Source organism: Pelodiscus sinensis, chromosome 26 (assembly GCF_049634645.1).
Source record: "Pelodiscus sinensis isolate JC-2024 chromosome 26, ASM4963464v1, whole genome shotgun sequence".
Classification (NCBI taxonomy): Eukaryota; Metazoa; Chordata; order Testudines; family Trionychidae; genus Pelodiscus; species Pelodiscus sinensis.
The window spans coordinates 914,954-941,489 of NC_134736.1; the positions used below are offsets into that span (position 1 = coordinate 914,954).

General features: G+C 42.8%; 1 protein-coding gene across 4 annotated transcripts in view; it reads right to left on the reverse strand.

Moving 5' to 3' along the window:
• The window catches only part of KMT2A (lysine methyltransferase 2A), a 99,436-nt gene that overhangs the window by 23,223 nt on the left and 49,677 nt on the right, over nucleotides 1–26,536 (reverse strand). For 3 of the 4 annotated variants that reach the window (XM_075909542.1, XM_075909543.1, XM_075909540.1), the window contains exons 13-27: nucleotides 24,165–24,285; nucleotides 22,997–23,110; nucleotides 22,449–22,633; nucleotides 20,782–20,955; nucleotides 19,885–19,995; nucleotides 19,485–19,558; nucleotides 18,855–19,048; nucleotides 17,790–17,896; nucleotides 16,650–16,787; nucleotides 11,158–11,316; nucleotides 10,867–10,984; nucleotides 10,697–10,775; nucleotides 10,255–10,415; nucleotides 8,238–8,426; nucleotides 2,397–6,705 (exon numbers count right to left, since the gene is read on the reverse strand). In XM_075909542.1, coding sequence (XP_075765657.1) covers nucleotides 2,397–6,705; nucleotides 8,238–8,426; nucleotides 10,255–10,415; nucleotides 10,697–10,775; nucleotides 10,867–10,984; nucleotides 11,158–11,316; nucleotides 16,650–16,787; nucleotides 17,790–17,896; nucleotides 18,855–19,048; nucleotides 19,485–19,558; nucleotides 19,885–19,995; nucleotides 20,782–20,955; nucleotides 22,449–22,633; nucleotides 22,997–23,110; nucleotides 24,165–24,285 — 6,233 coding nt within the window. The remainder of the gene's footprint in view (nucleotides 1–2,396; nucleotides 6,706–8,237; nucleotides 8,427–10,254; nucleotides 10,416–10,696; nucleotides 10,776–10,866; nucleotides 10,985–11,157; nucleotides 11,317–16,649; nucleotides 16,788–17,789; nucleotides 17,897–18,854; nucleotides 19,049–19,484; nucleotides 19,559–19,884; nucleotides 19,996–20,781; nucleotides 20,956–22,448; nucleotides 22,634–22,996; nucleotides 23,111–24,164; nucleotides 24,286–26,536) is intronic. The other variant, XM_075909541.1, reaches the window with a different exon arrangement.

Consider the following 26,536-nt stretch of genomic DNA (forward strand, 5'->3'; position numbering starts at 1 on the left):
ACCTCCAGGAACTGCTGTGGATTGCTGGTTTGCCCTTAGCCAAATTCTTTATCAAACAGACTGCTGACAATGTCATACAGAGAAGATACTTGGGGACTTTCTGAACAAAAAAGCTAAGCGCCATATTCAGCAGCTAAGGCCACAGTCCTCGTTCTCCCTACTGATCTGTACCTCAAGTAAAATTGCAAAGACAAATGCTTCTTCAACTCAGAGACTGGAAAGAAACTGGCGTACAGTTTCTTTAGCTTATCAAAATAATAACAGATTATATAACTGTAGGCCAAGAAGGAACCTAAGAAGAATGTGAGTTGACTTGATAGTGACTACATACTTTCACAGAGAGAAGATACCAAGTAGTAAAGGGTTCTTTAAAATAGTTCTAATTCTACAAACATTCCCAATAGCTTGTGATTCCTCTTTCCAAAGGAAAAAGAGAACTCGGTGGCAGGGTGTGATTACTAACATTAACTGACATACAGCCTTAACCCTTTAAACAACCAAAAAGACATCTATCCAAGGTTCTATGACTCTTAAATCTCAGCACCATTAACATGCTATTAACAAGATTTAACAGAGCATTCTACTCCAGTAACATTTTAAAATTGTACCAACATGGCACTAAAAAAACAAGAGGGAACAATATAGGGTAGAAGAAATTCAAAACCTATTTACAAACTATACCTAGGGAGACCACTTAACCAACCACTAACATATAGCCACTTCTAAAGGTGAAATATAACTTCTGTTTCCCAGCACAGAGCAACACCACACAACAATTAGGGTGTGAAAAATCCCATAACCCCTTGAAATAGCAGGTGAATAGGGGAAGGGAGATTGTAATAATCCATAGTCTAGCAGCACCTTAAAGACTAACAAAACATGTAAATGGTGGTATGAGCTTTCGTGGGCACAACCCACGTCTTCAGATCAAAGAAGTGGGTTGTACCCACGAAAGCGCATGATACCATCTACATGTTTTGTTAGTCTTTAAGGTGCTGCTAGACTATTTGTTGTTTAAGTTTTTCCAGTTACAGACTAACTCAGCTACCCCTCTGAAGCTTTTGTAATAATGCTATTAGACACTTGGTGAGGATGTCAGGACTAACGGTTTTGCAAAAAGTACCATGGGATCTTCACATGACAACAAGTGGTTAAAGGCTCAGATTTAAGTTTCTCATACTTCCATAGGCACAGACCAGAGCAGGTAGGAGGGGCAGAGGGACAAAGGGAGCAACTGTCCCATGACCTAGTGATTCAAAAGGGCCTGGGGCTTCCGACCACACTACTGCAGCAGTGCTCTAGGCCCTTTAAATTGCCGCTGGAGCCCTGTGTGGTATGTTCCTAGTAGCAGTGACAGCTGCCTAGGGGAAGCTAGCCACAGCCCCTTTAACCTGCTGCCCCCCTTGCCTTACCCAAAGGCCCAGCAAATCTGTCAGCCCCACTATACTAGAGCAGGTGCTTGGTACTGACTTGGAAGAATGTAACTTCCTCAAACCATAAACATTCCTATAACCACCACGTTTTCCTTGCAGAGTTCCAAGCCAAGTTCTAATCAAGCCAAATGCTGCCAGATTTTAAGATAAAAAGTATAAATGGATAGATCCAAAGCATCTATCAACATGATAGCTAGTCACCAACTAAATTATAGCACAGCTAGAGGTACTAAGTGAGCAAACTACTTTGCTTCCTGAAAATAAATGGATTACCAAGAATCTGTCAGGGTATGTCTACACAGCAAAGTTATTTAGAAATAACAACAGTTATTTCGAAATAATTTTCCTAGCATCTACACAGCCATTCCGTTATTTTGAAATTAATTCAAAATGCGAAGGGCTTATTTCAAAATTGGTAAACCTCATTCCACAAGAAATAGTGCCAATTTCAAAATTGCTTTTTCAAAATCAGCACTGTGTAGACACTTATTTCAAAATACGGGGCCTCCAGCCCTTCCCAGTGCGCCCTGCTGACCGGCCTGTCCACAAGGCAACTTCTGACCTGATGCCTTGCCGGAACTGGTGCCAACCAGCCTTAAATGCACTTCAAGATCCACTCAGTGTGGATGTGCTATTTCAAAATAGAAAAACGCTATTTCAAAATGCATTGTGTGTGTAGGCGCTTTATTTCGAAATAAGCTATTTCGAACTAATTATTTTGAAATAGCTTATTTCAAAATAACCTGTAGTGTAGACATGCCCTTAGAGTTGTCAGCCATGAATGAAAGCAAAGACTGTGCTGATATCTTTAGAAATGTGCTACTCTAGAATTTGCTACTACAGGATTCTCTCTGAGAACATGAAAAGGAAATGTGATGTGGGGACCGGTGCAACAAGAACCAATTTTTTTTACAGCTGTAACAAAACCTCAAGAATATGCAAGAGCAAACACGTTTCTCTTACCCTGCAGCTGAGACCTGGGATACAGCACTGGTCCCTCTGTCCGGAATGTGTATGTCAGGGGAACTGGTCCATATATGCGAAGTTTTATGCTTCTTTCCATTCCCTTTGTCTAAAGATGGTTGAACTCGTTTGATTTTTGGCTTTATTTTTGTGGGACCGAGCACTGAGCTACTTGCAGACTGTTGGCCAGATGACGGGGAGCCTCCAGGCGAAGCTGAACTGGCATGCATTACTGAGGAGGAAACCTTGCTTTGCTCAAGCCCTGTGTTGTTAGGAATGTCCACTAGTTGTGGAAAGCTTGACAACTGAGGTGCTGATGTAGTGCCAAGATCCAGCTGGGAAGAAGCATTTTTGATGGCTAAAAGTTGTGTCATATGCTGAAGCTGATAAGGACCTTCTGGATCAGTGGATGACTGAGCAACTGCCATTCCCATGGTCTGTGCTGAAGGCAGTACGCATATGCTTGATGCAGCTGTCATTGCTGCTGTGGCTGGAGTTTGAGACGTCCCCAGCTGTGAAAACATACTAGAACCTGGTGGCAAAGTCATGTGTTGTTCCTGGAGACCAAGACTTTGCTGACTGGCTTTGATCAAGAGATTGCTAATTGAGCCAAGATCTCCCAACAACCCAGGGCTAGTTAAAGTTACAGAACCCTGCCCCAAAACATGGCCAGGGACGGACCCCCCAGTGGTTGGTGCTGCTGAGGCTTGCATGGATACTACATTCAGCACTGGTGAACTTGATGCCAATCCTGACACTGGCCCTGCCGTGAGGTGGCCAGCATCTGATCCAATGATACTGGGTGAAGTGCCAACTGCTGCTGTAGGGGCTGCTCCCACTCCTTGGGGCAACAAAGATGCTTGCTCAAAATACATGACTCCAGATTTGGACCTTTTTATGATATTGGGAACAGTTCTATGGGATGTTGAATTTCCAAGGGTCCCCAAATCTAATGAGCTATTGGAAAGTTGGGAGGGAGCAAAATTAATCAAAGTCATGTTGGGAACCATATCAGTAGGGGCTACAGCAGAAGGGGTTCCAGAAGGAGCTAGCTTTTTATTCTTTCGTGAGTGCAGTCGGGATATTGGCCTTTTCTTCCCAAGGCCAGAGGTTGGCGTGGTAACTGTAGTGCCAAGGTCTGCCCTCTGGCTTGCTTCAGATACTAAAAGCTGAGGATCTGGAGGTGGCTGTACACCAATAAGGAGACCTGATGCAGGACTGCCAATATTTGGTGGGAAGCCACTCTGAGTGGCGGTGGGAAAGGTATGCAAATGCTGGTGATGGGAAATAGGCAACAGTCCTTTGCTAGCAGGGGGGAATAAAGGTGGCGATGAGGGCAGGCTTGGATTTATTTCTGTAGTCAGTGTAAGTGCATTTCCCATGGGCCCTAGCACTGAAGGGCTGGTCTCCATCACACTCTGTGCAGAACTACCAGAAGGAGTCAGCTGTATTTTTTGTGTAACCCCATTGGGAAGAGTCTGGAGTACATACAGAGGCTGCATATTCTGATTGACTACCAACAGCTTTTCAGTGGCTGGTTTTAGGTGGGGCGGGGTTGTCTGTACTGCAGCATTAGAAATCTGAGACGGGCCAGGACTGTCAGTGGAGTTTGGAACATACTTTTGGTTTTGGAGAGGAACAGTAGGAGATACTGGCACTTGGAGCCCAGGAGTGCCGCTGTTCCTAGTTAAATCCTGGTTTGTGCCATGTCCTTGCTCTACAGGGGCACAAGAGGGACTGGCTATGTGCTCTGCATCTATGTGACCTTGTATGAAATGATCAGGAGTCATGTGTCCTTCTGGGCTTGGGTCTACCCCTGGGCTTAAAAGAGTTGCATCCCCTTCACCAGAGGCAGATTTTTCTGTAACTGTAACCCTCTTTTCTCCAGATTCCGTGGAAGGTAAAGCCAGCATAGATCTTTCTCCAGGAGATGTGAGGGCAGACTCTGAAATCACAGCCAGCCTGTTGCGGTTTTGGCTGGGCACAGTGGGACTGCGAGTTGTTAGAACAGAGAGATCTGATGGAAGTTCTAAAGGCAGCTCAAACTGCTCCTCTGCTGAAATAGAGGAAGAAACGCTACTGTCCACTGGTTCAGCAGTGGGCAGCTGTTGAGAAAATACTTCAAACAAACCCATGTCCTTGCCACGATTACTATCAAGACCTAGTCCTTCCCCCAGTGTTAGAAGTTCCGATGAAGAGGACTCTGGGCTTTCTCCTAAAGCCTGCATTGATGGAGTATTCTTTAGTACAAAGTCCATGATGTCTGAAGGGAGAATGTTTCCACAGTCATCACTGTTGTTATTGTCAGAGTCTGATTTTAGCAGTTCCGTATTAAAAGTATCCAGTAAGTTCTTATCTGAGGGCGTGCTAGAGTGAACTCTACGGCCTGTTTCCAAGGAACTCAGCTGGGCTTCCAAGGAATCCTGACCCTGTGTTTTGACTCTGCTTACAGCATGGCAATTATCAATCTTAGGGTCAGTTTTATGGCCAGTAGAGCTCTTGGTGACCTGTACTTTCTCTCCAGCTTCTTCAGAACGATCAAGCTTTAAGTTTTCTGTGCCATTTTCTTTGCCACTTCTTTTGGTCACCTGATTTACTTTTCTTGTTGTGGCTGTGACACTTGTATCGCTTTCTGTTCCATCATCCACACCATCTAGCTGAGAGATTTTTGGAAGACTGCACTGCTCTTCCTCCTTGAATAAATTATGGGATCCAAGCCTCTCTTCTGTACTTGAGGAAACCACTGTTCTAGTGAAATTGTAGTAGTACAAGTCATCTTCATCTGAAGTACTTAAGTCATCTGCGCCATCTACTTGTCCTTCTGCAGATCTCTTTCCTCGCTTCTTCCCAGTTGAGTTGCTGTAGAATGGAATGTCTTCCTCTCCATAAGATCTCACACCATACAAAGGAGTTAATCCAAAGAACATGTTAGATCTGGCTCGAGCACTTCGCCTGGGATACCTCCGCTTGTAGGAACCATCTTCTTGAGTTTTAGTTCCATCCTGAAGCATCAAATTTCTATCTTGAACAGGCAGATTTGGATAAGAATTATTTTGAGATTCCTGGGTAGAAGTATCACTTGGATTTCCCTGGACAACAGAACTATCTCCTTGGCTTTCAGAAGTTGAAGACAGATCTGTTAAAGCAGCTGGTTCTCCATCTTTACTCTGTGATTCGGCATCGCTTTCTTTCTGCGCATCTTTAGATTGGCTTTCACTTTCCATCTTGAGTGGCGTCAGAGTTACTTTAACAGTGCGTTTTCTAGGAGCTTGAACTTCCTTGGAGGGCACTTCAACTTGTACCAATGGAGCTTTAGATGCTCCTTGTGTAGGAGACTTATCCCCAGATTTCTCAGCAGAAACATTACTACACAACCTCTGACTCATCTGCTCAGTTGCCAAAACCTGATTGATGAATTCTGGTTTTACACTTCCTTCATCACTGGTTGCCACTTGACTAGAGTCTGTAAAAATTTTTATGGAATGTTTCTCTTTGAAAGCATCTTTTGATAATTTTTTTCCTTTCGGTCGTCTATCTCTGCAAGCAGAAACCACATGCTCACTTGCTGCAGATCTGCTACTTATTCCACCAGGCTTTACATTCTTTGTATCTGTCTCTTCAACAGAAGGGATCTTTTCTGCTTGCATGAGGTCCATATGTAGGTCTCTATCTTTCCTTGAACCTCTCTGATGTAAAGATGGAAAGGACATTGTATCTTTGGAAGAAAGTTGTGCAGAAGGTTCTTGAAAACTTCCCTTTTTATTGACGTTCAATTCCATGCCTGATGTACTAAGCTTTTGGGAGGACATTTTAGCATTCCCCGATGAGGAAAAGGTATGAGCTGAAGATTCTGAGTCCTTTGAACTCAACAATTTTGTCTTCTCTCCCTTTGAAGATGTGCTTTTGGACATTACCTGCGAACTGGTAGACTGTTTTATTTCTGAAGACTGAGATCCACCTAAATGACACATTTTACTTCCACTTGTAGCTACCGTTCTCTGAGAGCTTGAAGAGTTAGGGCTATTTTGAACTAAAGCACTTGGTGCATTTAAATTGACTGATTCTTTGAAACAGTCTTTATTTTTTGAGCTCGATTCATGCTCTGAGGAGGATCCACTACTAGATACTCCAGGCACAGTGTGCCTGGAGTAAGTGCTCCCTGCTCTTGTGGGAAAAATCATTCGGAGTTTTGACTGCTGTTGTGACAAGGAGGATGTACTGTGTCTTCTAGAGCCAATGCTTCTAAGTCCAGAGGATAATAAAGGATCTCCCACTGTCACTATCTCATGGGTCACTGGTGTAGGACTTCCTGAAGAGGAAAAACAGGAAAAAAAATATAGTGAAACAATATGGGTTTCACATACATGCTATTTAATTACACAAAAGATGCACATACCTAAGAAATTCAGCAAAACATTTTAGAAACACTATCAAAACAAAAATGAAATAAGGCTGAAGATACATATTCCCCCAAAATCAGACCCCTCCGTAATCATCCAATATTGTCAGCTTTGCATATTAAGAAGTTGCATATTAAGAAATTCCAAACTTCAGTCTGACTTACAAAGACATCACGAAAGTTAAACAAAATAATTCAAGTTAACTCAGAAAAGTTCATTTTAAGTGCTAACGCTCACTTCTGGCAACATTACACGTTAATAGAATGTCAGAGCACACTAGCTTCAGGATAATAACTGAAGAGGATTAGTATCTTGTCTTTAAAAGTAAATTTGAAATGATGCTTAATTGTAGGTTTCAGCACACTTTGGAAAAAACTCAGTAAATATATCTTCTCTGACTAAAACTGCACTTTTCTCCATTTCATCCAAAGGATTTCAGTGCTTTTTATAAACTTTACTCCTCAACATGGTAAAGGACAACATTCTAACCATTGTAGAGAGGAGAAAGAGTGAGGCATGGAGAAATGGTGAAGTGACTTTGGTCTAGGTGGCAAAATTAAAAATAAAACTTTGGAGAATTTGAATTCCAATCTCCTGCTCCAAAATCATTAGGCAACATTCCTTCCTCCAAGGCCAGGGCTACACTAGATCTGGAAGGTTGGGTTAAGGTCACAGCTCCAGCTACGTAAAATATGTAGCTGGAGTCTGCTTACCTTAAGCCGAACTTGGCACAATCTTCACAGAGGGAGGTCAATGGGCACAAACCCTCCCGGTATGCTTCCCTTACTCCTTATGACTGTGAGGAATACTAGTGCCAACTGGAGCCACCCTCAGCGATTGATTTAGTGAGTCTTAACACCAGACGATCGATCTCTGGCACAGGCAAGTAGAAACATGGCCTAAGAATGCTAACCATCCTCTTCATGTAGACCCCCCCCCCCTCTCTTTTTTTTGGCTAACCAATATTTGATCTCTTTTTAGAGAGTATATTTTTCTTGAATAGATGTGTTAGGAATTAATCTAAAATTGGGAAACAATTTTAGAAAGATTCCTGCCCTAGAGGCAGCCATGTTTTCCTTCTGTACGTTCCACAAACGCTTTTTAAAGAACACACAATCACCATAAAAAAGTAAATCGGCCAAGATACTGAAATCCCAAGTCTTTCTATAAAGTGCCATTTAAAAAGTTTGGGACCTTAATAAGCCATAACTATGATATCTATTACAATTCTAGAGCCTTTTTCTGGGCAGATTTGTTTTTTGTGTATGCAGTCTTTGACAGATAAGCTCTCCTATACATCTCCCAGAATCTCTCCTTTTTCCTTATGCCCTATTTTTCACTGTCATCTCCACAGCAAGCAAACTGAGCATCCAAAGTGAGCAGAACTCCTGAGACAGCATGAGACACATACAAAAACAACAGAAGAAAAGCAGCAAAATACCTGCAGAGGGCAAAGGCCTCGACCCAGGCGACCGCTGTGTCAGAGGATAGCTTGGTGTTCTGACCCTAGGAGCCTTTGAAATCAGAGGATAACAACAGGAACGGGAGGTCTGAGAATGCAGGAGACGATCTGGGGATGGAGGGATTACCATTTCTGGTGTATTTCGACTCTCTTTGGTTAGAGATTCTGCTGCAGAATAAGAGTAATAAAAATTCAGACATTAAATATTATAACCCCAAAGCAGCTGTTGACAAATTTCACTCAAAGAAGTCAAGATACATTTTTAAACAAAACATAAAACCACTGACATCTTGTATAATCCCCACAAAGTAATAGTCTAATTTCCTCACCTAAAAATGGTTTTTTTCCAGCTGAAACACGGCAAAAAATCACAATGTAAAACTAACTTATGACCCACCCTCATGGCAGTAAGTCTCAGATGGGGAGCCATGTTAGTCTCTAACAACAACGAGCTATTCTGTGGCTAAGAAATATAACATATGTGCTTTCATGGGTAAAACCCACACAACAGTGTCATTAATACCTTGTCCTGGGACAAGGATCTTGTCTTTCGACATTTCAAGAAAGCCTCAAGAACATCTTTGCTACTATAGCAATAAGAAAGTCTCCTGACTCCCAAGCCTGGGTTCTCAGTGCAGCAATGCACACCAAGAGAGGTGTATGTTCTTATGTGTGCCAACTGCCCCTCATAGATCCTGCTGACACACTCTAAAAAGTGTCTTGTGCCCACTTATGTAGCCCTTTCTGAACCATTACATTAAGAACCTCTTAGAAAGCACTGGCAGGGTCTATATGGGGCAATTAGAGAGTAACACTTCTGCAATTTACACCAGAGTACTTGCACAGTGCCACAGTACGTAGACAAACCTTATTCCTCCCTTCTATTAACAGACATGCACTATAGTCGAAGTCCCCATGTACTCTTCAGCAAAATTGATTTCAATTCTACAGCAAAGCCCAAATGACTCTGTTACAGCAAGCTGGGGGCAGCAAACTTGAAATGTTGTAGCAACTGTGTTTAAAAGAAAAATGGAGGATTTGAATAATTAGGTTTTGATCCAAATGGCCTAGAATCTGCCCACCCAAGAAACAATCTCTTCTTGTGCAATACTGCCGCAGTTGAGACCAAGAGAGATGCTTCAACTGGAGACCCAAGGTGACAGAATATTTTCAAATAAGTTCTCTGCTTTCGAAGCTATCCTCACTCTAGATCAGAACAGCTAGCTTCAGCTGATCTTCAAGGTGCAATGCAACACTGATCTAAACTCTCAGGTTTCTGGGGATGAAGGTTTGAAGGAGAAGAGGAATTTTATTGGGGACTACTGGTGCATTACCGGTTTGAGGGGATTTTTTTTATTGTTTTTTTAAATTTTTGTCAGAGGTGCTTAAAACTATAAGACAGGCACCCTTTTGTGTGTTTTTAATATGCTGCAGGTTTTTGCACTGACAATACATAACTGCACTGCAGAATTTGCCTCAAAGTGAAGCTGAAGCTTTTGACAGTGTGGACAGAGGTAACTGAGGCAGTCTGTATCTCTGTAACAGTAGGAAGTAGTTGGGAACTGTGGAATAGGCATAGCAATTAGCTGTTTTTGCTAAAACTAACAGCAGTGAAATATTTACCAATATTGACATTTAAAGCATAATTTTTTGTTTCAGTGTTAACACCTCTATCACAAACTGGTCAGTTCGCAGCGCTCTCAGAGATATTATTTCAGGCTACCTGAAGAATAGAAGGCAGTGCTGCATGATTCAAGTTTCCAAGATTACCTGTGCAGGAGTCCCAGAAACAATTTTTTAAAATAAAATCTTAAGATGCTGGAGCAGAGTTCTACAGCACAGAATGGATTCTGTGACAAGTTCATGTCCAAGAACACACTGGACAGAGAATTCACTTTATGGAATTTCCCTCACCTGCTTACTAAAAATCATGAGCCATGTGGCTGAAGAAAAACAGAGAAGATTTGCCACTAGAAAAGTATCTTAAGAGACTTGCCTGTTGGGGGTGCTGGACTATGAGCAATCGTCCTGTTCTCATCATGCTCTACAGTGCTATTGATATCTGGCTCTACGACAGGAGGTCGACATTCCATGATCTTACAAGTGTACACACAGCGTTTCCGAGCATCTGTTGTGCTCCAGTACACCCTGGAACACCTGGAAAATATTAAGAAAGCAAAATAACTAATTACGAACATAGAGATACCCTCCATATTCCTGTCTTCTGTTTTCATCTTCTCAAAATGATGGAGGCTACAAGCTTCCTTTACTATTTGGAGTAATTCCAGCCAAATGTCAAGATTCTTGAGCAGTTTTTTGTTCAAGCAAGCCACAATCAGCTTCCACAGAAATTTCTCGGAAACCTATGGATCTAGTCCTTGGCCGGTAAGAGTGTAGTACAGTATGATCTACCTAATGATGAAACAATTGATACTTACTGATAACCAATGGGGAACAGCTTGTCTTCACAGTCTGACAGATCATTTAGGATTCCTAAGCAGTCTATAGTCATTGAACCTAAACAGAAAGAGGACCAGAAGAGTTCTAGAAGAGAGATCAGATTCCAGCACCAAAAGACAGAACAAACACCAAAAGACACAGGCCTTACCAATCATCATGTGGATGTTCTCTGGTTCCAAACCACTAAGAAATTTTCTTCTCAAACTGATCCCTTCAAAGTCCACAAAAACTCTTCTAAGAACTTCAAACCCATTCTCTGGTACCACCTGGAGTGAGAAGCCCCCAAGCAACACATTACTTTTAATCACTAACCTCTCTTCCCCACTAGTGTGTCAGGGCGAGCACATTCGCCTAGCCCTTGTAAGAAATACACATTCTTATCTCCACAGTTCTCTGTCCCCACTCTTAGACAAAAAAGGGTGAGAGTGTGTGATCTCACCTCTCCTTTGATCAAGTCCCGATGTCGCTGGCAGTATACTTTCTTATCATCCAGAAAGACGCAATTCTTGGCTCGGGAGCACATGAAGTGATAGTTGCTAGTGCAGGAAGTAAGGCAGCAGCCGACCGTGGCACCTGACTTTTGGCAGAACTCACATCTCTACAAAGCCAAACCATGGGAAAGTTACAACAATGTATTTCTGAACCAGGCATGGTATGTCTATCATTTGTTTCTTCCACAGACTGAAAAGGGGATTTAGAATTTGAATGAGCCTATATTAATGAAAGTAAAAAATGATACATTGAGTTATTTTGAATAGGCTCACACCCAAAAACCCAAAAGCACTCGTGTGTGAGGTGGGCTGTTTGCAAGGCAGAAAAGCAAATTCTCTGAATTTTCCTCCTCAATTCTGTTTCCTTCAAAATGCACAGAGAAGCTCTCCTCTCTCTCTGAGACAAGAGCCACAGGGGTATTCTTGGATGAAGCCTGCACAAGTGTGCATGTGCCATGGCAACTACCCCTTCCTGTGGGGCCTGCAGCTGGTCATAAGACAGGAACAATTTATTTCTATTTTTGAAGCTTTAACATGAAACCCCCTGGCTAAGGCAAAATGATGCAACGCCAAGATTGGGCCAGATTACTTCAGTATGATTTGTGCAATTGCCTTCAGCCCCATTTCCTTTCTTCTGGAAAAGCAGCAGCTATGGAGTCACAATAAGGTCACTCCATTTTCCAAGCTTGGTCAGAATTTAGACAATCTTTTGCAGAATTTATTACGATGGCTCTCTCTGTAAGTGAGATCTCTACAAAGCAACCAGCCTACACTGGATTTTGTGAACATCCTCATATGGCAAGCGACCCTTTTGGTTTAGTCAAGAACTTATTTTGAACTAGCACACTTCTCCTGGAATTTTGATCAAGGAAGACTGTCTCTCTTACCTAGCAGCAGTTCTCAAACTGTGGGTCAGAACCCCCAAATGGGTTGCAAACCTGTTTTAATGGGGTTGCCAGGGCACGCATTAGACTTGCTTGGGCCTAGAACTGAAACAAGATCAGATCCCATGGCCCAGGGCTGAAGCTAAAGCCTTGGCAGTGGGGCTCAGGCTCTCCCCACCCCCAACAACGGCAGTGGCACTTGGCTGGATTCAGGCATCAGTCTGCATTTCTGGGGGTCATGCAGTGATTTCTGTTATCAGAAGAGAGCTGCAGTGCAACGAAGAGTGAGAAAAAACAGTTGCTCACCTTCTCGTAACAGTTGTTGTTTGATGTGTGTTGCTCATGTCCATTCCAATCTGCTGTGTCGGGTCTGTCTAGGTGCTCCCTGGCGTCGCACCTTCCTGGCACGCAATATAGAGCCCTGCCAAACTGCACCCTCTTTCACTCCAGTTCCTTTTTGTCGGCTACTCTGACAGAGGGGCAGGAGACTGGGTTTTGGAATGGACATGAACACATCTCGAAGAACAACAATTTCGAGAAGGCAAATAACCATTTTTTAATTCTTCAAATGCTTTTTCATATTGATTCCAATCAGGTGGCTCACAAGTCCCAGTTCTAGGAGGTGGGATCAGAGCCTATTACGGACTGGAAGGCTGCATCGTCTCCAGCCCGTTGGCTAACCACTTAGTACGTGGTGAATGTGTGGATGGACAACCATGTCACTGCCCTGCGGATCTCCTGAGTGGGAACCTGAGCCAGGAACCCTGTTGACAAAGATTGTGCCTGAGCAGAACATGCAGTGATCGAAGCTGCGGGAGCTATCACCAGTTGTAACACTCACAAATACAGGACACTATCCATGAGGAGATACGTTGTGATGACACAGATGGACCTTTCATTCTGTCTGCCCACTGCCATGAACAACCGCGTGGACTCTGTGAATGGTTTCATTCTCTCAATGTAAAAGGCCAGTGCCCTACACACATCCAGAGGGTGGAGTTTCTGCTCCCTGGCGCTAGAATGCAGTTTCGGGCAGAACACTGGGAAGAAAAATGCCCTGCTTGATGCAAAACTGCGACACCATCTTTAAGAGGAAAGCAGGATGAGGCCTGAGCTGTACCTTATACATGGTATAGTGGGGTTTGGAGTCAAGCCTTCAGTTCAGACACTCTCCTGACTGAGGTAATAGCCCCCAGGAATGCCACCTTGTATGAGAAATAGAGCAGGGGACACACTGCCAATGGCTGAAAGGGTGGTCCATTAGCTAAGAAAGGTTCCTAGCTGGGATGGGATGTCTGATGTGGGGATACAATCTATCAAGGCCTTTTAAGAATCAGCTGACCATAGGATTAGCAAACACGGAGCAACCCTCTGTTCCAGTGTAGAAGGCCAAGATAGCAGCCAAGTGCACCCTAACTGATAACAAAAGCCCCTGGTGCTTCAGATGGAAGAGGTAGTTCAAAATAAGCAGCCCTGATGCTAGTGTTGGGATGAACAGTGCTGCACTGACTAGACTGAAAATCTCTTCCACTTGGCAAGACAAGTGGCTCTGGTAGAGGACTTTCCACTGCCAAAGAGGACTTGTCTTTGGTGAGGCCACATCTGGAGTATTGTGTCCATTTCTGGGGCCCCCAGTACAAAAAGGATGCCGACACATTGGAGAGGGTTCAGCGGAGGGCAACCAAAATGATTAGGGGTCTGGAGCATATGACTTATGAGGAAAGGCTGAGGGAGTTGGGTCTGTTTAGTCTGCAGAAGCAAAGAGTGAGGGGGGATTTGATAGCAGCCTTCAACTTCCTGAAGGGAGGTTCGAAAGAGGATGGAGAGAGACTGTTCTTAGTAATGACAGATGCAGAACAAGGAACAATGTCTCAAGTTGCGGTGGGAGTGGTCCAGGTTGGATATTAGGAAAAACTATTTCACTAGGAGGGTGGGGAAGCACTGGAATGGGTTCCCTAGGGAAGTAGTGGAGTCTCCATTCCTAGAGGTGTTTAAGTCTCGGCTTGACAAAGCCCTGGCCGGGTTGATTTAGCTGGGATTGGTCCTGCCTAGAGCAGGGAGCTGGACTTGATGACCTCCTGAGGTCTCTTCCAGCTCTATGATTCTATGATCTGAACTGGAGAGCTCCACTGAGTTCAGCCATGGAACTTCCATGTCATTAGGTGACGTGACCAGAGATTTGGATGTTAGAGCCTACTGTAATCTTGTGTTAGAATGTCTGAGAAGAACAGCAGGATGACTGGGGCGTCCATGAACGTGTCTAGGAGAGACATGGCCAGGCCAGCGCTATCGAGACCTGGAGCTCGTTCCCTCTGGATCTCAAGGATCACTCTGTGAACAAGCAATACAGGAGGAAAGGTATAGAGGAGACAACCTCCCCAATGGAGGAGGAATAAGTATGCTCTGGAGCCTGACGGCTGTCATTGTAGGGGGAGTAGAATTGCCAGCTTTTCCTATAGTGCTGTGTGGTGAATAGTTTTATCTGGGGAAACCCCCATGGCTGAAGGATTGAATTTGTGATGTCCAGCTGAAGGGATCACTTGTAGCAGTGAAACGACCCACTGAGTTGGTCTGCCAGCTCATTCTATACCCTGGCGTAGTACAAGGCTTACAGATGTATGGAATGGTCTACACAGCAGTCCCACAGCATGAGGGCTACTTGGCACAGGGAAGAGAAGTGTGGAGTCCTGCTTCCTCATTTGCTGATATGGAACATTGTTGCTATACTGTCCATCCCAGCTAATGTGCATTGTCCCATTAAGTATACCCAGAAAGTTTGGCACACTGGTGCTCAAGGTCAGAGAGTAGAGAGCAGATGTGCAGTCTAGTCTGCTGGAGACCAAAGACCTTGAGTTCTGTAGATTTTAGAAGTGCTCCACCGCCCAGGTCTGGTGCATCCGTCTCTAGACAGGCAAAGAGAACCCCCAAGCAGACCTTCTGAGGGCTGAATCACCACTGGAGGAAGTCTAGGGACTGGGGAAGGGAGGGTCATTATCTTGTCCAAGCTGTCCAGGGCCAGCCGCTACACTGATGCTACCCATGGTTGGAGCAGTCAGAGCCTGAGTCTGGCATGCTGCACCACGTAAGTATAGGCTGCCGTACATCCCTGAAGCTTCCAGCAGTCATGGTGGGAAATTGTCTGAGGCCTTGATGATATTGGCCAGTGCCTGAAACCTCTGTTCCAGCAGGTATGCCCTGGCTTGGGTCCAATCCAGTACTGACCCTCTGAATGCTAAGCTCTGCACAGGGGACAGAGTAGATGTCGTGTCATTCAAGAGAAGACCTAAGTTGTCAGAGTTGCCTTTGATGAATCTGTCCTGTGTCTCCACTTACGTGATGTAACAGACCCTGATCAGCCAGGTGTTAAGGTAAGGAAACACCTGTACCTGGCATCTGTGCAGGGTCGCAGCAATCACTGCAATGCACTCGGTGATGACTTGAAGTGCTGCTGATGAGCTGAACGGGAGGACTGTAAATTGGTGGGGTTTTGTTCACCACAAACCTGAAGTGCTTCCTGTGGGGCTGAGCAATCACGATGTGAAAATATGCAGCCTTCAAGGTGAGGGGGACATACCAGTCTGCTGGATTTCCTCATCAGTGAGGGATGATGGAGGCAAGAGAGATCATGCAGAACTTGAGTTTCTTCATGAACTTATCCATCTTACATTCTGCGCCATGTTTTGCCAGGTGTTCTTGGCTTCCTTCCTAGGTTCTGGATCACAACCAAGGAGGAGGTGCTCTGTATGGGATCTGCAGACCCCAGGATGGATCCAGGGTGTAGAGCCACAGTAAGATCTTGAATCTTTGCTCATGATCCTTAAAGATCCAGGGTGGAAATGCGGCACTTGTCATTTTGGTAACTTTCGCCAAGGCACTTCAAATAAGAAGTGTGGGGGTTACTTTTTGGCATAAGCTAGCCACAGACATCACAAGCTTTGAACTCCAGAGATTGAGGCATGCCCCAGTATTGGGGTAGGGAAAGGGGAGAAATGGGGGATTACCCCCTAAGATCTAAGCTAAGTACTAAAATCCAATGAATTAGTAAAACTATAAGCTATGTACAAATACAAAAGGGACACTGCTAGTGATGAAGCAAGAGCAAGAAGTTCCAGCTGCCATCACAGGCGATAAGAAGGAATTGGGGAAACGGGAGGGGTGGTTGGCAGGGCTCTACATTGCATGCTATGAAGATGCAACTCCAAGGGGTGTCCAGACTAACCTGACAACTGATTGGAATCAACATTAATAAGCACTTGAAAAAGAACCCCGATATACCACATGTAACTATGTATTTCATATTTTTGTGCAACATTTAGTTGTGCAATTGGCATCCCTTGTTGCTCTTACTTATTTTTAAATAAATGCCACAGTCTAAAGTGCTGACTTACAAAAATGCCAAGCAGCCAGTGGACTAGTTAGGGAACATACACTGCTACAGACAGTGGTAAAACTTAAAATCAGAAATCAGTTCAATAGTAGGAAGGGGGTGGACACAAGAATTCCTTTAGATGGACACCAGTCTCAACCCTAATCAAGCTACGATTGCTTATATTTACCAACTGCTTTCCTCTGATCACAGCCATGTGTACATTTTTCAGAGATCCATCATCATCCTCAAACACTTCTGCTGACCACAAAGCACAGTTTACATGCGTCCATTCATTCTGTCCAATGTATAGCAGACGACCAGCATCCTAAAGAAAAACAGGCAATAAAGAGTCTTTTGAAGACTCCTTAGGACAGTGATTTAAAACTGTTTTTCATTTGCAGACCCCTAAAAAGTTTGAATGGAGATGTGCCCCCCTTTGGAAATATTAGACAATCCCTGCAAAGCATAGGTTGAAAACCACTGTCGAAGGTACAGCACCGCACAAAGATCCCAGCAGACTCCCATTTGCACTGGATTTAAATTACTCAAAAGGGAAGTTTAGCAAATTGGGAGTAATCTCCAGTTTTAAAAAAAGACAGTCAAACTGTATTTAAACTTCAATTTTTCCTTTCACACGCCCCTTAGTTCTTGAACTGCTATTGGAAGCTGAAAAATTAAACTTGTATCAACAGGTTTGCTGTGTGTCCCCCAGAATCAGCAATTTTATTGGAAATGAGTGCAGCTCATTATTCCCCTGCATGCAGTTATTTGGAGAACTCATACAAAAAGGTGACTCCTAAAATGCAAAAAGGAATTAAAGGCAGCCCACATCCTGAGCAGAATAAACCAGCTTAAATAAAAGTTATTTTGACCTAATGAAAGCAATACTAACATTAAATTGATGACCAAAATAATCAGTGAAAACAATGAACAGTCCTGTGGCACCCTAGAGACTAACAGATTTATTAGGGCATAAGCTTTTATGGGTAAACCCCACTTCATCAGATGAACTGGAGTGGAGTTTACAGAGACATGGGTATACATAAGGACAACAAAAGAAAGAGGGTAGTTGTGTAAATAAGACTAATCAAGTCAAGGTGGAAGTGATTCATTCACACCAGCTGCTTTGGAAATGTGACTATGAAGACAAGGGGAAACTACTTTTGTAGTGCATTAACCAGTTAAGATCCTTATTCAGTCCTAAATTGATTGTATTGAATTTGCAAATGAACTCAGGTTTATCTGTCCTGTCATCAATGGCATCTCAAAAGTACAATCCATCCTCACAGCCAGTCCCTCTTACAGAGAGAGCCATGCAGGTACTTACGTTAGCACTATCATCACCATACTTGAGACACAGGGCACACTGCCTGTTGTCTTCCACGTCAGGAGGTGGGTTTAGTTCAGGGCTATCCTCTCGGCTTCTATCAGACCCTTACAGCAGAAGAAAGAATGTTTATTCTTGGTAGCAGGTTGTTAGAGTGGGGGAGGGAAATAATTATTTGGAAAACTTGTCAATTTGAGCATTTTAAGTGCAAAGGTATAGAAGAATCAAATAGCAGCATATGCTACTTTCATGATTGGCCTGTGTGTTTTAAACCACAGAGCAGGGTCAGTAAAGCAGACCTCAGGGGCTAGAGAGCCACTTTCTGATTCTGGCCACGGCTTAGCAGAGGAAGCTCAGACAACAGTTCAAGTTCAGTTATTTAAGGTGCTTCTTTGCCCTGGCACTTCCTTGTAATTGTTTCTTCTTGGCCCAGAAAAGACAGGCAGAGGGACCAGCGGATGCCTGGTCTCATAGCTAGGTCCCCTGACTACCTCCTCCTTGTGGGTAGAGAGAGAAAAGAGGGTGAAGAAAAAAGCCACAACCCCAAGGGCTGAGGCTTTCTGTGAAACAATCCCATGATGTCAGGCTGCTCCCATGACCAATTACAACCACCTTCATCCCACTTGTGCTGTCTATCCTGGAGCTCCTGGTGAACTCTCTCTCTGTCTGCTCCCAGCACTGTTCTGCAACTGCATGTTGCCTTCTGTATCATGTCCCTACCAATCTCCTCTCTGCCTCCTGCCCCAACAGCCTGTGTCCTGCTGCTCTCTTCTCCTCTTTCTACAGCCTGCCCTTGTGCCCAGTGTATTTGAGTGCAGCTGCCAAGATCCTAGTTGTGCCTCAACAGCTCTGGTAAAATAGCAAATGTGTTGGTTGCTTGATAAGCTTTGAACTAGCAGGAGATCCTGAAACAACTGACAGACTGTTCCAAGTGTTCTCTTAGAGAATGAACATGTATAAGTGCCTGTGGGGAACTAATGCAGTTTTCCCCTTGGCTCTTAAGATTTTGGAGAAGAATGGGCACACCAGGGTTGGGGCCAATTCTATGGAGACCTGGTTTCTTACTAGAGATAGGTGGTGTCGGAGGATGCAGTGGAGTTGGTGAATCTGGTTCTCCAGGCCCTTTGGGTTTTGGAGCTGGAATGATTTTCTTCATCAAAGGGGGCTGCTCAGTACGGTTGTGCTCTTCACGCTCCTGCCACTGAGCATAATTATGGTCAAGTGAAGGGGGCAGCACTGCGTTCGGCAACATCCCACCACTGAAAATGCAAAGAGGAATCAACTGTCAGATCTGGCTCTCCCAGGTGACCTGGACATTGTAAACTACCAAAGGTCTGTATCCAGCTATGGCTCACTTCTATACTCTGAGCCTGTATATGCTCTTGACCAACCCATCATAACCACAGTTACATTTCAGCATTTGTATTGCTTTTCTGTTTTCTCCAGGGATGAGCTAAACACAGAATGAACATGATACTAGACAGAGGGCAGCTCACACCACATCAGCACACACTAAACCAGATTTTATAGCATGCTTTTAGGCTCTCAGTTTCAGAAGCATAAAATGCATACAATGAACCCACCTAGGAATTTGACTTTTTACACTACTATTAAAAGCATGCTTTTTTTTTTTTTTTTTTTTTTTTGCATTGGCAACTAACAAATTGCAGGGCACTGCTGTTAGATGTTACTTACTTGCTTGTTACTTTATTTGGCTCCCAAAACCTGGATTTTTTCACACTGAACCATGGAAAAACACGCTCCATTTGCTGAAATAAAAATAATGCTAGATTAGAAATATTATAAAATATTCATGAAAAGATCCAAGAAATTCATCCAAGGTCTGTAGCAAATGTGGACATCTCACGGCAGTCAAGACCACTTTATTAAGGCTGACAACACTGCCAAAGTACTAATTTATATCCCAAGGACAGCCAACCAATAGTTTAACCATAAAGATGCTCAGCACACAGAATATGATGAACTTTTTGAATTCCCGTAGTAGCACAAATGGCTAACCTGGAAGTCAATTATTTTTCTTCAGTGGTCATTAAACAGAAAACAATATTTAAAAATAAACTGTAACATTCCTCACCCGAATAAAGAAGGACTTGACCATGCTATTGGCTTTTTTAACTTCTGGCTGCCCTCCATCTGAATTAATGGCTGCTTGAATAATCTTCACAATATCATCGCTAAATTCCAACTATAAGAAAACACACAGTTCATATACATGGACCCTCTTCTGCACACTGGGCAATCACCAAATTCTTAGTCCACACAGTAAGCCCCCACTGAAAGGGATTCTGATCCTCAAGCTGCACACCAATTTGTGAATTGACTAGTGAGTGAACGTTTACCTGCTTTTTTCTCACCCAACACAAGAGAAACAAACCAAAGTCAATGGATCTTATGAGGTAACTGAACTAGCCGTTTTACACAGTGTTTTGGTCAAGTATGTTATTTTAAAGACACACAGCATGTGGTAGAAATGGGAATAATGTATACTCTATCTTAAAACGCAAAAGCATCTGAAAAAGTAGAATTACTAAGATTATCACATTATTCAACACTGGTGCCTTATTGCTCAAGCTGATTCAGGTAATATTACCATTTTTACATACACTGCTCTCAAGACAGTTTTCCCTCCATATATGAATAATTTCCAGAGAATACAGATGAAAGCAAAAATCAATGAAGTCACTGGACTATAAACAGTTAAAAGTAACACACAAAGGTATGCTGTCCTGTTTTCTTGAAAAAAGATTTTTCACCAACAGCTGTAAAATGCATTCTCAGTGTAGAAGAACATGCAACAAAATGGTGTAAATTTTAATATTTTAAAGGCTTCCCTTTAAAATTATGTATTAATTCGTATTTTTAAAGCTTTCCCTGTACAATAAACATCAAGCTGTTATAATCACCAAAGAAAGATATTTATAATTGAGCAATTCTAACAAGAATGAGGTGCTACCTCCAAATTTTAACATACCACAGAAGTGTAACCTCCTTGATCCATTTTTCTTTTCACTCCTTCCAGGTCCAGAGGCTGCTGTTCCTCCTGCTTGCTGACCTCAGTTAGAACCGGAGGATCTGGACCTTCGGGAGAACTTCTGGATGGGATACTCTCTTCTGTCTCAGGATTTAAATCTGGTGGTTTGGCTGCCTGATAACATAAAAAGAAAAAAGACAAACATTCTATATCCAACGTTATATTTAGTGAAAGTTAAACACACAAACTTTTTCCTGCAGACCTAAAAATAGGGTAACAACACAAAGTCGCGTAATAATAGGAAGAACAGTAGGCTCAACAGACAAAACTGAGTACCACTGAAAAAATAAAATGGGAAAAACGTGTCTTTTTTAAATACAGTTCTATTGCTGACTTCTACCCGTACTCCTCATTCAGACATAGTAACCAAATTCTATTAAAATAGCTCACTGTGGTACTAAAAAGTTGTACAATCTACAATAATAATTTCCTTTGCTATTTCACAATCCTAATATTTATTCTTCCCCTTTGCTCACATCCTCCTATTGTCTCTTTCTGCTTAGTGTCCAATTTAGACTCCTTCTTAAGGCTTGAACCTATCATGCAATGATAGTTCATGATTCTAAGGAATGGTATGAGGCAGAACAACAAAATAAAGACAATGGATTTCAAGACGACAGACTTTTGCAAACACAGGAGTTGACAGATAAGGTCCCATGGGAAGCAAGAGGAAAAACAACTGAAGACCACTGGCAGTTTTTCAAACAGACATTATGAAGTGTGCAAGAGAACACTATTCCATTGTGCAGAAAAGATAAGAAGCATAGCAAGAGACCACCCTTGTTTACCAACAGATCTTGAATGATCTAAAAATCAAAAAAGAGTCCTACAAAAAGTGAAAACTAGGTCAAATCTCAAAGGATGAATATAAACAAATAACAAGTATGTAGGGGCAAAATACATACTACACATAGGAAATAATAGGCACATGGGGGAAGGTCTGATATTTCATTATCCCATTATTTTTCTTCTTTAAAATGTTGTTTAACTGTTCTGTGCACAAAAGGAAGGCAATTCCAGAATTATGGCAAAAAAACACGTACACATAATGAGATCTGTACATGAAAGCAAAACCATTTGGAAATGGAGCTTAAAATGAACACATTCCTATATTTCACTGCTGAATTTACGCAGCAGCCGCAAGCCACAATTCAAAAAAAACAGCTTCATGAACTACACTGGGCAATTCTCCTGCACATCTGCAAGCATTTGTACAGTCTATTACACTTCCTAGCATCATGGCACAAAGTAACAGCTTGTAACATAAAAATGTCCATGCAAAGGGCAGTGGTCAGTTGTGGGAATCCAAATTTGACAACTTCTTACAAGCATAAAGTCTCCTCCCTCAAAGACATTGTCATCAATAAACTCTCAAATTCCCCCTCACCCTAAAACACGAATTTAAAGGTTACATAGCCTTCATATCAACCTACGTAGACTACCATATACAGTGAAAACTTCATCACACATATGCTGTGTTTTATCGAGTACAATAAATCAACATTCCAAAATTAGAAATGCAGCAACAACAAAACCCAATCCAGAGATGGACAACTCACAAAATTGTGCTCTGGTTTGATAAGTCACTAAGGGAGAGGTGAACCCACCTGTCTGTAACGCAGTAAGTGACTCGTAGTCCTGGAATTTAACAAGGCTGTTAAAACCTGCTTCAAGGAAACCTGCAGCTCCTTTTCCAGTGCCAGTCGCCATTCAGCGGGATGCTGATCAGTGCAGTTAATGCAAGTGTATGCCACGCTCTCAGGAAGGTTAGAGAGGATTTCATACATCTCATCTGGAACCAAAACAAAAAAACAAATATAACCTAAGCTGCTTGACTGGAGGAGGGGTAAGGGAGAGGCAAAAATAAAGAGATTAAATAGATTAGAGAGATCAAGCAGCACGTGAAGGAGAATAGCAAAATTTGCAGAAACTTGTCACTATTAAACCTTGGTTCAACTGGAGGAAACCAGTGTTTTTCTTAAAACACTAAGCCATGGTGGCTTAATTCAATAGACACTCCAATAGTGATGAATGCCTAAAATCTAATCCCTTCAGTCCAGTGACAACACTCCTACCTGTAAACTTTGGAACCATTTGTATTACTAGCCCAGGAGACAAGGGGAGCCTGCTGAGTAGTGAAGAGAGTTTGCCTCACCTGAAAGATTTTCACATTTGGAGTGGACCCAGCGATCACACTTCCCACACTGCATCATCTTGCTCTCATAGTCATCATCATCATAGCACTTGTCACAGAGTGGGCAGAAGTTTCCTGTAAACAAGTCAGGCCTTCAATCATCATTCCAGCTGCTGCATGCACATCTCAAAGGCTGGCTGTGTGCTTACTGTAGTGCTGAGAAGCAAGCCCACTGAAACTTTCCCACCCAAATGCAAACTGCTGCTACTTATACCCTTACACAGAAAAAATACAAGTGCCCACAAAAACAGCATACAGCCCATGTAGCTCTTACAATTCCACTCTAAGGAAATACTTCATTTTTACCTTTATTGCATGACTTCTAACAATATAAAAACCCATACAGAGGACTTTATAGGGAAAAGGGAGAAAAGGATATACTTGCACAACAAAACAAAACAGAAAATCCTCTCCTGCTAATCTAGCAAGTGGGATGAACTCAATTTCCTAGGACAATCTAGTCAGCTATCCCTCCCTCTATCATCCATGGGGGACCAAGGAAGAGGAAGTCACCAAGCCCAAAGTATTTTTAGGCTATGTCTACACTACATACTATGCCAGCAAAATGTTTGATGCACAGAGATGTGATTTCCCACCCCTTTAGTGACATAAGTTACACTAGCACAAGCACTCATGTGCACAGCACTATGTTGGCACGAGAACTTCTCCCGCTCAGTGCTGTGTCAATGCAGCACTGTACATATAGATATAACTCAAGTCAGGCCATGACCCAGTCTTAAATTTTCTTCCCTTTTCTCCACTCCTGGGTAAGGATCTTTATACAACAGTTCTGAAATAAACCCTGCAACAATTCATAGTGCTTATTACAGGGAAGTCCCACACTCTCTCTCTCAAAGGCAATGTTGATTTCATTTTGTTAACCATTGTAAAAAAGCAACCCTATTTTCCCTGTCTTTACATAGCAAAGGGTTCCACACATTGTGATTTCACTGATTCTTGGCCATGACATAGGAATGGCACTATCATTTGGAATCAGCAACACTCCTCAGCTGATTCCTGAGCCTTCACTTCATCCTGCCATAACATTTCCTTGCAATGTGTGATCACCCTGAGAATAGCTTCAACCTACATTCACCATAAACAATGTGCGAACCCAACTGTTTTGTACCTTTAGCAAAGAGTTTGGCACAATCATGGCACAGTGAGAAGTCATGAGACCACTGTGCATCCCATCCTTTGCCTGGGGTTGTTGAACCACAGCTCTTGCAGCGAACACATTTGGTACAGATCTGTAAGAGGGGACAGAGAGATGTGACAGGAGCCAGCATCTTTGCTGTCTTCAGGTGCTTCCAAAGAGTCATTCCACAGTTTCTATTATTTAACAGTGTGTGTATTTAATGCCATATATATGCTCTCTTTGGGCCCATGCTAGATGGAAAAGGCATTTCCCTCACTTCTGTAGCAGAGAAGAGGCTTCCCTCCTGATGGTAACATGCTGACCATGTAACAGAAAATATGCTTAAGTCTAGCAGTTTTGCCATTAGAAACTGTGGTACATTTAACCTCAAATCTTTCTTTACTTTGGGGGAAAAAAAACCCCATGCTTTTGGCCAGGACCAAAATTCTTACGACATTCTGTACCACCTCATGTTTTAAATCAAGAGCTAATGGAGAGAGAGTTGACAAAGCCACAGCTATAGCTGCATAGCCCCCAGTGGAGATGAATATAGGAGATAGCTGTGTAGAGAGTCTCTGGGTTAAGCTAAAAGGGGTAAAAATGAGGGTGATGTCATGCTAGGAGTCTACTACAGGCCACCTAGCCAGGTAGAAGAGGTGGATGAGGCCTTTTTTAAACAATTAACAAAACTATCCAAAGCCCAAGATTTGGTGGTGATGGGGGACTTCAACTATCCAGACATATGTTGGGAAACTAACACAGCGGGGCACAGGCTATCCAATAAGTTTCTGGACTGCATTGGAGACAACTTTCTGTTTCAGAAGGTTGAAAAAGCTACCAGAGGAGAAGCTGTTCTGGATTTGATTTTAACAAATAGGGAGGAACTAGTTGAGAACTTGAAAGTGGAAGACAGTATGGGGGACAGTGATCATGAAATAATAGAGTTCATGATCTTAAGGAAAGGTAGAAGGGAGACCAGCACAATTGAGGTAATGGATTTCAGGAAGGCAGATTTTGATAAGCTCAGAGAACTTGTAGGTAAGGTCCCATGGGAAGCAAGACTGAAGGGAAAAACAACTGAGGAGAGTTGGAAGTATTTCAAAGGGACGTTGTTAAGGGCCCAAAAGCAAACAATTCCGCTGTGTAGGAAAGATAGAAAATATGGCAAAAGACCAGCTTGGCTTAACAAGGAGATCTTGCATGATCTCAAAATAAAAAAGGAGTCATATAAAAAATGGAAACTAGGACAAATAACAAAGAATGAATATAGGCAAGCAACACGGGAATGCAGGGGCAAGATTAGAAAGGCAAAGGCACAAAATGAGATCAAACTAGCTACAGGCATAAAGGGAAACAAGAAGACCTTTTATAAATACATTAGAAGCAAGAGGAAGACCAAGGACAGGGTAGGCCCACTGCTCAGTGAGGAGGGAGAAGCAGTAACAGGAAACTTGGAAATGGCGGAGATGCTCAATGACTTCTTTGTTTCGGTCTTCACCGAGAAGTCTGGAGGTGTGCCTAACGTAGTGAATACAAGCAGAGAGAGGGTAAGTTTAGAAGATAGGATACACAAAGAACAAGTTAAAAATCACTTAGGAAAGTTAGATGTCAGCAAGTCACCAGGTCCTGATGAAATGCATCCCAGGATACTCAAGGAGCTGATAGAGGAGGTATCTGAGCCTTTAACTATGATCTTTGAAAAATCATGGAAGACAGGGGAGATTCCAGAAGACTGGAAAAGGGCAAATATTGTGCCCATCTATAAAAAGGGGAATAAGAACAACCCAGGAAACTCCAGACCTGTCAGTTTAACGTCTGTCCCAGGGAAGATAATGGAGCAGGTAATTAAGGAAATCATATGCAAACACTTGGAAGGTAATAAAGTGATAGGTAACAGCCAGCATGGGTTTGTGAAGAACAAGTCATGCCAAACTAATCTGATAGCTTTCTTTGATAGGATAACGAGCCTTGTGGATAAGGGAGAAGCGGTGGATGTCATATACCTAGACTTTAGTAAGGCATTTGATACGGTCTCGCATGATATTCTTATTGATAAACTAGGCAAATATAACTTAGATAGGGCCACGATAAGGTGGGTGCATAATTGGCTGGATAACCGTAGTCAGAGAGTTGTTGTTAACCGTGCTAAATCCTGCTGGAAAGGGATAACAAGTGGAGTTCCGCAAGGGTCTGTTTTGGGACCCGTACTGTTCAATATCTTCATCAATCATGTAGATATTGGGATAGAGAGTACACTTAAGTTTGCAGATGATACCAAACTGGGTGGGGTTGCGACTTCTTTGGAGGATAGGGACATAATTCAAAATGACCTTAGCAAGTTAGAGAAATAGTCAGGGGTAAAC